The following is an 11,563-nucleotide window of genomic DNA, read 5'->3' on the forward strand; positions in this document are numbered from 1 at the left end:
TACTGTTTACAAGAAATTCGAGTAAGAAACACATCTATTCGCCTACAGCCACGCAGAAGGAATTACTATCTTGGCGACTCGTCATCAACAACCGACCCATACTAATTTATGAGGCTATTCTGCACTCAACACGGATTTTACGATCGCTTTGTCGATTGTCGGGGTAACCCAAAAAACAGTTATGTATTGATAAATGCAACGAGTATTGAAACCATGGTTATCTGTAACACTTGGTTGGCATGGAGACACGAACAGTTTCATAGAAAAATTACCCTCGCGTAGTCTAGGACGTCACCCTACGTCCGACGTGGGCGTCGAAAGGAGGAGCTTCTCGTCGGAGTGGCAGCTCTTTAGTACGTGGAAAATCGTCCTTGTGCCTAGACTCCTCCTGGCGGCGGAAACTCGAACGAAGCCGATCGGGATGTTCCTGATCTGTCAGTTCCGAGTCTTCGCGTGTCAGCGATCGTCGTAACACGCACGATCCGTACTCCTAACAAAAAAGAAGAAAGTTTGTGTACTGCCATTTCATCTGTTATTACCAGTTGTGTGTTTCTGCTTTATAAATACTTTTATCTAAAAAAACACTAAGACTGAAATAAAATCCATTGTTGCACTGCACGTCGTCATTCGTCGTAGTGAACACTGATGACCATCACCAACAGCACCATCCGATCATGACTGATTGATCATAAGCTACAAGAAGGTTGAACATGGTCACAGGAGCTCTAGGTATTTATTTTACATCTTATAAAGTAAGTTCAGGAATAAAATCCAACGTTGTGTACCAAATGATGACTCATCAATGAGCATCCCTTGGGAGTACCAACACGCATCCAAATATTCATGATCCCTCGAAAATCAGTACAAAAAGAATCTTAAGTTCTCGCTTTAATTATCGATGGTTCACTGCTTTCGCAAAATGTCATGTCAGCCATAGACGGAAATCAACTTCACGAGCGGCATGACGTTGTTGGAACGCGGTTGCGCAAAACCGGTGCCGTAGTATTGATCCAGGGAATGGGGGGGGGGGGGGGGGGGATCTCTCTCTTCCTGCAACCATGCCGCCGGATCTATCTAGAAAGCGGTCGATGGGGCACTTCTAGTCTCTGATGAGTAGGTAGACTGGGTGCCAGAACAGTCGAAAGAAGAAGCCTATAGTAGAGCTAAAGCTACCCCAGGCCTTTCCCCCAAAATAACAGGGGCTTCATTTCGACCGGCGTCATAGGGCCTGCTGTCGCCGATAAGCTTATCGATTGGAAAAGGAGACTAACTGTTCCAGCATTTCCGACGACATTTTTCCCTATCGCCGTGAAGACAGGCAGGTTTAAAAGTGCGTTACAACATGCCACCGTTCTTTCTCAAATTGCGAATCGATTAAATATGTGACCAATCTGAGTAAATAGCAATAGTTCATTCCAGTTTCCTATGCGGCCCGTAGCCTGTATATTTAGGTATATGTCGGCAGTGAAGCGTTCTTTATTCGCGATACGACATGTGTTGCCGCATCTGTTTCAGTTTCCGTAGTTTTTTTGGGGAGGGGAGGCAGGAGGGGTCCTCTATTTACTTGTTATTCCTTCCATTTTTTAAACCCACAGCAGTTTCAAGCTTGCCAGCTCGTGACAAGCGACCGACTACCCTCCCCTCGTGAACGGGCATTTCACCCTGCTGCGCCGGATTCGTTTGTTTGGATGTCGCTTCCGAAAGAAACCCAACACTTGTGCAGGTGTCTCGTGGTTGGAACAATCTTTGCGGGAGTTGACGTTCCCCTCCGTTACAAGAACTAGCAGTTCCTACGAAGCTTGATTTCCAGGATGTGGGAGATGCCATAACATTTCACGGCGCGTGCCTATTTCCGTCTATTTCCAATCCCACAATTCGTTCTGTTGTTTCCTCGCCTCAGGGCCTTGCCTTCTTTTCGTTCAAACTTAAAAGCGTTCTTCTTAATTTGATTCGTGTTTGATTTTTCTCTTTTTTTGTTTGCTTTGTTTTATCCTTGGTCTAAACGTAACTCGTGTTGCGTTAATCCTAACAAGGAAACATCCGGGACTAAAGTTTCGGTCCAAGTTTCTCTTGTTCGTCCTTTTCTCTCCCTCTCTTTCTAAAACGAGACTCTTGATGTTGAGGAACTGACAAATCTGTAAGTAGAAAATGAGGGCTCTTCTTGGTCACCAGCTGCCATTTACAACAGATGTGGGTGCATTTAGGAATTGAACAGACAACGCTCTTTGTCCGCGTCGAAATTTATCCGAGCTCGTGCAGGATTTACTCGTTTCCTTCGGTCAAAAGGGTCCGACACCCAAATGGCAAAGAAATAAAGTCACGTACCAATCAAGCAGTAAATTGCGAAAAAAAGAAATCGAATTCAGTTTTAGCTTGCAGTAAGCTAAGAGATCACGTAGAAGTCCACGTCAACAAGCGATTGGTTAATATTTCATGGATGCAGCGGATGCGTCACAAAATGTAAATTTTTATTGGTATTTTTTCTGAGCTATACTAGAGTGGGAAAACTATTTGAAGTCGGTTTTCTTCTTCAAAGGCAGCTTCACGTGACAACAGCCTGAATTTCAGGACGAATGGGTGAAAGGGTTGCATACGATCAATACCAAGACTAGCTCGCTGTGGAGTCGTCGTGTCCGAAATCTTGGCGAGCATTTCGTCAACTTTTTGTAGGAAACATTTATTGCAGTTGTCGAATAAAAGTCAATATCCCTTCTTCCTTGAAACTCAAAGAGTAAATCAAATAATCGATAAAGCTAGGGAAAAAAGACATGCTCGATATTCCACCATTGTCAACCCCGATGAATACAAGAATTTTATCAATTGGATTTTGAGCGCGGATTGTACAGTCAGATTTTCTGCGTTGGCCCCAATGCTGTCCCTGTTCCTCCATTTACCGTTATGTGCATTAAGAGATTACACTAAGTAGCTGCGAAAAATTAATGGATTGCCTTCCAATAGTGTACTGATTACAATGTCTTCTTCTTTGCGTTTCTTTTGTATCTAGCTCCCGCATTGACCCTAGGAGAATATGCACAAACTAAGCAAGGGCTTGAAGAAGAAGATCAAAGGCAAGAAAGGCAAAGAAAAAGAGGACGATTTGTTTGATCCGGCTATCCTTGAACAGTACCGTCGAGACAAGGCCGCCGCCGCCGCCGCAGCCGCCGCCAAAGCCGCCGCTTCTGGAGAAGATTGCGATCCATCAGCTGAAGAAAACGGTTCGCCCACAGCAGCGAACGAAGCTACCTCATCCACAGAGCCTGGTGCTGACAAGAAAGATAGCGAAGAGTGGCAAAAATTCAAACTTCTCACATCAGGTAACAACAGCTCTTTGTTTTCATCTATTAAAGCAATTTTAAAAGCCAAATAAAGATTGACAGATTATTCAGTGCGTATCACGAAGAGTTTGTTGGGGGTAATTGTACCATATCGTAGACGTCATCGTAGACGAAAGACAGCCCAAAGAGGTGCAATTTGCAAACTGACAGACTCATTATTTCCGACAGGTGTTGATACGATCCTACAGAAGACACAAGAGGATTTGGGACGGATTAAGAAAACCAGCTATTACCAGAGGAACAAGAAACCCGAGACACCGACTCCTGTTGAAGAAGCCAAGGCAATCGTAGCAACAGCAGCCGGTAAAAGCCCCAGCGCTAATAATAGTGAACCGACTGGTTTCAAAACTAAATGGATTGGCTTTGAGGAGGGCAACAAATTCAAAGATCTAAACGCTGAAGAAGCTGAAGCTGATCAAACCCGTTCTGTCGCAGCGGCACAGTCATCAGCTGTAGCTGAAGAAGTTGTCGATCCCCAGCTCGAGGAACTTGGACAAGAGTTTGAAGAACAGAACGAAGAGGACGACGAGGAGGACATTTTCAACACCGAGTACGTCGACGTCGTCACCAGTGGCGAATTGAAACTCGCCTACGTCCCCGACAGTCCGACGCTCGAAGTTCCAGGCGACGATCCGTTCGATACTTCCGTCGTCGAGAAGATCGTCGGTCCACTTCCCGTCATCAAAAAGAAGAAGGCCCTTGTGAGCATCGGAGCCGCTGTTGAGATCCTGACCGCTGCCAACGCTGCTGATCAACAACAAAAACAACATCATCAATTGTCTACTGCCAACCGACAACGAGTCGCTCAACCTCCCACTGAGATCCAGTTACTTTGTTGTTTCGACGATAACGAATACGATCAGAATCAGACCGTAAATTCTGCAACAGCAACGCCATTGGCTAATCATACTGGGAGTTCAAGCAGTGCGCAACAAACACCGCACATTCAAGTACCTCCTGCAAGTGGCGAAGCCGGCTTGAAGGACATCCTCGCTGAATTCGACGTTATTCCAGATAGCTCCGATCCGATTGACAACGACTTTGTGAAGCCTCCCAAGCCAAGTCCAGTTGTCCAGCAGAAAAAGCCAGAACTTATCGACGAAGAGGATTTCGAATTCGAAGCCCTAGCTTACGAGTCATTGGCCAAGCAACCACTTCCGCAAGAAGAAGAAGAGGAGGACGACCCCTTCGACACTAGTGCCATCGAGAAAGTGTTGAACAAGGATCCAGTCGTAACCCGTACTCCTTCTAGGAAACCACCTCCATCGAGGCCTGCTGCTCCTCCTACGCGTCCTCCACCTCCCCCTTCGGTGGCGGCTATTGCAGCTATAGCTGCTGCAATCGATCGGTCGTCTAGTGCTCCGGCTCGCCCACCAGTCCCAACCAATCCGACAGTGCCAAGTCTTCAAGCTCAAGACTCGTTTGACGCGCTCTTTCTTGACGAGAGTCCAACCGAGAAGGAGAAGCTGACGGTGCCCAAGCTTGACAGTCCTTCACAGGTTTCTGGTGCTGATCCTTTCGACACGTCCGCTATCGATTCATTCGGCACATCTGCCATCGATCCGTTCGATACCTCTGCCATCGACCCATTTGACACTTCGGCTGTCGGCTCATTTGACATTTCCGCTCCTGGCAGTTTAGTTGCCAATCTGCCATCGGTGCTTCCGGCTGCAACCCAGTTACAGGTGACATCATTCGTGATTGTTGACGATTCGCCAGTTAACGACGAAATCGATCCGTTTGACACTTCAGCAGTTGAGAAAATCTTAAACTAAACTGTTGAAAGCTTTTCAAATCCCTGTCTCAATTAAGCAAAAATGGCAGCCAATCCGTTTATGATGGATGATATCAATCCGGCCCCCCAGTTGGGATCTGGTTACATAAATCCCTTTGCGACATCAACAGCAACTCCAGCCTCTTCAGCAGTTTTGAATCCATTTTTCGACATGGCTCCGGCCAATGTAAGCGCTGTTAGCAATCCATTTTTGATGGATGATGTCCCGCAACAACCCAGCGCTAGTTCGGTGTACAACCCTTTCGCATCATCCATCACAGAATCTGATACAGCGGTCAATGAACACGTTGACAGTCTCGCGTGGCTGAGTTCTGGCGGTGCCATGCAAACGCAAAGCAATATGGCTAGTCCGTACGATCTGCCAGATACGTCGTCTATGTCGCATCACTCCCCCTTGATGGACGATTTGCTGGAAGCCGATGAGCCACTTCCTGAAGAATTGGTCAGCGACATCTTGGAAGTAGCTACGCCGTCACCTGGAGCATCTCCTATACCAGAGAGCCTCGGCAGTGCGAAACCTGCCAGACCAGCTCCGCCACCTAGACCACCGTCAAGACCATCTCCTCCACACGAAACTCAACAGCTGATATTGTCTGTTACGGGAGCAATGCAAGCCACTTCCGAACATTTATTGGACCGTCTGAGAGCCACCGCTCCGAGTCCAGTACCGGGATACAATCCAAACATGATACATTCACATTCACCATCTCCTTCACCATCGCCGTGCCCAAGTCCTACGCAAAACGCAGAAGTGGATCTTCTACATTATGATCATTTGGGTGATCATCCAGCTGTTCCTCCACCACGTCCGACATCACGACCTTCTTCTCCGGCTGTTCCGCAGAGACCACAGCAAGTTCCATCTAGGCCAGCACCCTCCGGACCGCCTCCAAGGCCCGTTGCTCCGAACAGCGCCTCAACGGCACAACCGCCACCATCAGCTGACAAAGGTTTTGCTAGTATTTTTGGAGAGCCGTCTCCCACATCTGAATTGGAAGCGCTGGCATTTTCACCGACACCAGCAAGTTCACAACAAGTGACAACGGAAGCTGTTCCTGCGGAAGAGATTGATTTGCTAGGACTTCCGAAGCCTAGGACACGCACAAATAATGATATTTTGAAACTATTCGAGAAGAAGGTGGATCAAGAGAAAGATTTGCTGGCCGGTGACGTCTTTGAAAGTACCTTTCTCGTTGATCTTGATCATCAGGCTCCACCCTGCCCCATTGCTCCGGAATCACCGTTTGTTATGGCTCCGGCTACAAGTCAACCATCATTCTTCCAGGAAGAATTAGTGATCGAGCCGACCGAGCCAGTGCAAACTACCGAACAGGACTCGTTGTCAAAGCATTATCAACAGCCGCAAGAAGCACCGTCATTGGTGTACTCAGACATTAAAAGCCCTATTCAGTCGGAGCCAATCACGATCCCCATGCGTGGAGAATGCATCGATCAACCCGAAGAGTTCGACGCATTCTCATCTCGTTTCGAGAGTGTCGGACGAGAAGACACGCTAATGGTGGAAAGCGATCCATTCGATCCATTCTCGGCTGGTGGCAGCGCCAAAGGCAGTTCTGGTGAGTTACATTCATCTATAACAATCATCGGTTCACTGGAAAGTGTGGGCTTTGAAAGGAGTTTAACATAACTTTTATTCTCTTCATTTAGTTTGGGGTACTGCAACTGGAACACCGGAATCCAGCAGCTTATTAGGTTTCGGAGCGAGTGAAGGTTTTGATCCGTTTTTGGCTCTAACGGAGCCTCCACCACCTCCACACGGAAGCCCACGTTTTCCATCATCTCATCGTGAACTTTCACACGATTCCGATGAAGAACAACCAGAATTTGCTCTCTCTATTAAGTAAGTATAATACGTCGACATTTCATTTGAAAAAAAAAGACACGTATAAATTATTTTGCTTCTTTTCTGATAGGCCACGCAGCGAAGGCTTTATGGATGGTAAAATAGGATTAGCTTTAGCCCCTGCTTTAGCTCCGCCACCGAGAATTCCAATCCAGACTGCAAGCAGTGATGATTATTCTCCTCCAAAAAGTCTTAATCCATTCCTGATTCCCGAGCAGGTGCCCGTACCAACATCATGTGAGTTTGTTTTTTGTTATTACTGTGCAAAATTCATTAAATGCAAATGGAGTTTTCCATTCAACAGACGAACCCTATCTGCCTCCTGAGAGGAAATCAACGGCACCACGTAGAGACTCTGAAGATTCCCCCGTAACACCACTCTTTGACGAAGATCAGTCGGTACCTTTGGAAGTATTTCCGCGTATCGAGTACAAAGGTCAAGTATGGGAGATGCAATTGCGACAGCCGAATAAGAAAAAGATCACCAGTCAGAGGTAAATTAGTGCACATGTACCGAGTAAAGTTTTCTTTTTCAGAATTTTATTCATTTTTTTTTTTTTTCGAATGAATACCAAAACAGGTTCTGGAAGAAGGTTTTCGTCAAATTGGGAGTTCATAACGATCTGCCCGTGATACAACTCTACAGCAATAAGGACGACAAAGAACCTTTCCAGGAACTTCAGCTCCAACCCTGCTATTCCGTCTCCGATATTAGTAAACGCAACGTAACTAGAGTTATAAACCAATACGTAACTAGCGATTGATTGATTTACAGGTGCACAGCAGTTTGATCATTACGGGAAAATCTTCACCGTCAAAGTACAGTACGTGTTTTACAAGGAACGGCCAGGTATTCGACCGGGCCAGGTAACCAAGGCCGAGCGACTTACTAGTCGATTGCAACAATTTGCCGCCTATGCCATCCAAGGCGACTACAACGGCGTCAAGGAATTCGGTAGCGATCTCCGCAAATTGGGCATTCCCGTCGAGCACGCTCCACACGTAAGTCGAAATTACATATCTGATGCGGCTCTGATTATTTCATTCGCTTTCTTCTAAGTACAGATATCTGAACTGCTGAAGCTCGGAACAACCAATTATGAAGAACTAAAAGAGTTCAGCTCTGCCATAGAGGAAGCTCTGTTCAAATTGACAGTGCCGCGAGAGAAATCTCAGGTGGGATACAAAACGGATGAAGTTCAGATGACAGCAGTAGACGAATTCTACGTGGAACAAGATAAAATGGGCCGAGTGTTGCGACAGATAGCTCGAGTTCGCGTCTTCGTCCTGTCTTTCCTCTCGGGTATGCTCCTCATTGTTCTTTTTAACTTAAGAATTTATGTAAACTCTGCATTTGCTTCGTAAGGATTGCCCGATGTGGAATTGGGTGTCAACGACCTGCCCAGACAAGGCAAAGAAGTAGTCGGACGTCACGATATTATTCCAGTCATCACAGAAGAGTGGATCCGGCTGGAAGATGTGGAATTCCACAATTGCGTTGATCAAGCTGAATTTGAAAACACTCGGACTGTCAAGTAAAAGCCCACCCAAAGCAAAACCTATCTGTTTCGTTTGATTGAACCTCCTTGATGTGTCATTTTATCAGATTCCGGCCTCCGGATGCGTGCTATATCGAACTGTTGCGCTTCCGCGTACGGCCACCAAAGAACCGCGAGCTTCCACTCCAAGTGCGCACCACTTTCAGCGTCTCCGGCAACAAAGTGGAACTGAAATCGGACGTCTTGGTGCCCGGCTATATTAGCCGCAAGTACGGCCAAATCCCCTGCGAAGACGTCGCCATCCGCTTCCCACTCCCCGAATCCTGGATCTACATGTTCCGGGTGGAAAAGCACTTCCGCTACGGATCGGTCAAGTCCTCTCATCGACGCATGGGCAAGATCAAGGGCATCGAACGCTTCTTGGGCGCCGTAGATACCTTAGAGCCAACTCTCATTGAAGTCACCTCCGGCTCGGCCAAATACGAGCATCACCACCGGGCTATTGTCTGGCGAATGCCTCGTCTCCCCAAGGAAGGACAAGGTAGGCTTTCAGTCTAATTGCTCTCTCATACAATAAAAAATAGTAACGGTTCATTTATATATCGAACCATAATTCTCGGCTGCTGTATACATTATGTAATGTTTTATTAATTTTTTTTTGCACGAAGGATCCTACACTACGCACAGTTTTGTTTGTCGTCTCAACTTAACGTCCTACGACCAAATGCCGGAAACTCTGGCTCGCCACTGCTTCGTCGAGTTCACTATGCCGGCCACTAACGTTTCCCATACTACCCTTCGCTCCTTGGCAGTTAGCACGGGTGATCCACCAGAAAAATATGTGCGCTATTTAGCTAGGCATGAATATGTGGTGGAGATTGATCACACTAGTGGGCCTGGACCAGCGGCTTACGTAGCAGCTACCGCCACTGATAGCATTGGTCAGCAGTTGCCACCAGCCGCTGAACAACCCGAAGATTCCGACAGTGATTCGGATTAAGCTGTCTATTTTTCTTGCTGTTGATGGCTCTGCCGCTTAATCGTCGTCATCGTGGTAGCAAGTATCCTAGATCGTACTCTATGTAACTCATGTCCAGAATGATTTTTTACAGAGTAGCTCGTTTGAGATAATCTCACCTTCTTAATCTAAATAGCGTTCATGACTTTCTGAAAGTTCTCGTTTCATTGGACCAACGAGGCCCTTACGTGTTTCTAATTGTGCGATCTCATTTCTATTTTACCGCCAGATGGTCAACAGGTAATACCTACTTTGAACCATTCTGTTAAGATGCCGCTCTGAACAGTCTCGTGTACCACCTCAAGCGGAGCAGACAGCTGTTTTGTTTTTGAATGTTGTTCATCGTTTTGTGTTCAAGAACTTCGAGTGTTTTCTCTAAACCAACTTAAAATGTCAACCATTCGTCTATATTCAAACATTATGCTGAATTATTTCCTTTCCCGTCAATAACGCAGCTTGGTAGGTCGTGAACGACGTGTGATCTCCACATTCCCATTATTCCTTTGTCTGTTTTTTTTTTCTTAAATCAAGATTCAAGTTTTGAAAGTGTGGTGGACTGCCCCCAGCATTCCCTATTACGATATTAAGGGCTAGCATATGTATTTATTCAATGCGAAAAATGATTTCATTTTCTGTTGTTCTTTGAAATCGTACTTATACCCTTTCCTTCTTAGATTCAGCATATCACATCATCTGTAATAACTTATGATATTGACATTTGTGTTTATTTCCTTGTACGTCGTGCGTGACATCCAGTTCTTGGAGCAAAATCGGATTGCTGGCTCGCTGACATAATCCAGTAGAATCAAGGGTCAGTAATATTTGTGTGTGCGTTGTGTTCCATTTTATCGACCGTAAAGGACGACTATACAGCTATCAGCCAAAGACAAGTGTAATTCCAATGGTTTTTTTCATGAGCAACTTACATTTTTTTTCATCCAAATCCTTCTTTCATTTTTTTACATTTTTAAAAAACACTTTACAGAGCAAAATATAAATATGAGAGAATACTTGCCGTAAAGCTTGCCGTTATGGTGAGCTTGAGGGACCCCGTGCGCTAGTGCCATCTTTGACCTAATTTCATAATGTTTTAAGTGTTTGTACCTCTGTAACCTGTCAATAATTCAAAAGCGGTAACGCAATGCGTTCTTCGCGTTATTAATGTATAAATTATTCTGTGCATGTACTTTAAATGCTTCTCGGATCTCCAGTTATGACAGTTTACCATATAACTTAGTAAATAAGTTGTGCCAGGCTTGTCCTTCTGTGTATCTTATTGTTCCCGTTTTGTGTCAGAACAAAATGGGTGATTTGAAAAGAGAAGGGCAATCCCTTGGGCTGGGTGAGTGCAATCTAGTCATGGACTCACTCTTGCTGAGTCATTCAATAAATGTATTTTCATGTTGCTTACAAGACGTATTATCTCAACGGGATAAAACGATGCTTGAACTGTGGTTATCATTATGCTTAATTCAATGGCAAAAAGCGCACTCGTTATTAGAAAAGATTCAAACCGTACCAACTAAATTTTCATGTGACTGCTGTTTAGTAATGATGTTTCTGGTCTGTATCTTATTTTGGATGCATTGACGGTTCTACGTTTGGCGGATGTTTTACTCGTCTGGAAAAATTTCTCCCCCTTTTTCCTTCATGAATCTATTTATACTATAAAACCTTATCCTCCCTCTCCCCCATAACCTTATAACTGTATGTGAAACTACTACCCTCTATGACTAGATCGCGATCTGATTGTACATGCTTCCGCAGTTCAATATGGCTTTGGAATTTTTTTTCGTTATAGCAGCACGTGTGTAAAAACAAAAAAAAAACAAAAAAGTCTGTTTTCAAATAAAGGAAAGGGATCGAAAATAAATGCTCGTATTTTATTTATACACACACTTTCACGCTGATTTCATAGAAGTTACTAGTTTTCTCGGAAAAGTAGTTGATTTTTTAAATATTTATAATATTGGGATGTGGAATCATTGCGCTGTATCGTACTAGCGCGCCAGCATTTCCTACCGTTTTTCCGTTTAACTCAGAAATTTACGG

General features: G+C 45.2%; 2 protein-coding genes across 2 annotated transcripts; both read left to right on the forward strand.

Moving 5' to 3' along the window:
• The first annotated feature begins 576 nt into the window (after window positions 1–576).
• LOC130685245 (protein stoned-A-like) lies at window positions 577–5,110 on the forward strand. The gene is made up of 3 exons (XM_057508511.1): window positions 577–729; window positions 3,005–3,314; window positions 3,504–5,110. The coding sequence occupies exons 2-3, from the start codon at window positions 3,029–3,031 to the stop codon at window positions 5,108–5,110; spliced, it is 1,893 nt and encodes a 630-aa protein (XP_057364494.1). The 5' UTR covers window positions 577–729; window positions 3,005–3,028.
• Window positions 5,111–5,152: 42 nt separating this feature from the next.
• On the forward strand, window positions 5,153–10,917 carry LOC130685292 (protein stoned-B-like). Its single transcript, XM_057508578.1, has 10 exons — window positions 5,153–6,707; window positions 6,799–6,991; window positions 7,065–7,231; window positions 7,299–7,488; window positions 7,575–7,708; window positions 7,770–7,996; window positions 8,060–8,297; window positions 8,361–8,529; window positions 8,601–9,034; window positions 9,162–10,917. The coding sequence occupies exons 1-10, from the start codon at window positions 5,153–5,155 to the stop codon at window positions 9,491–9,493; spliced, it is 3,639 nt and encodes a 1,212-aa protein (XP_057364561.1). The 3' UTR covers window positions 9,494–10,917.
• Window positions 10,918–11,563: the final 646 nt, after the last annotated feature.

Source organism: Daphnia carinata, chromosome 3, assembly GCF_022539665.2.
Source record: "Daphnia carinata strain CSIRO-1 chromosome 3, CSIRO_AGI_Dcar_HiC_V3, whole genome shotgun sequence".
Classification (NCBI taxonomy): Eukaryota; Metazoa; Arthropoda; class Branchiopoda; order Diplostraca; family Daphniidae; genus Daphnia; species Daphnia carinata.

Excerpts from the sequence above, each read along its gene's own strand:
- LOC130685245 (XM_057508511.1), top strand. The coding sequence starts at position 3,029 with ATGCACAAACTAAGCAAGGGCTTGAAGAAGAAGATCAAAGGCAAGAAA. Across the intron at positions 3,315-3,503 it reads ATTCAAACTTCTCACATCAG|GTGTTGATACGATCCTACAG; the intron begins GTAACAACAGCT and ends TATTTCCGACAG.
- LOC130685292 (XM_057508578.1), top strand. The coding sequence starts at position 5,153 with ATGGCAGCCAATCCGTTTATGATGGATGATATCAATCCGGCCCCCCAG. Across the intron at positions 7,709-7,769 it reads CTATTCCGTCTCCGATATTA|GTGCACAGCAGTTTGATCAT; the intron begins GTAAACGCAACG and ends ATTGATTTACAG. Across the intron at positions 9,035-9,161 it reads TCTCCCCAAGGAAGGACAAG|GATCCTACACTACGCACAGT; the intron begins GTAGGCTTTCAG and ends TTTTGCACGAAG.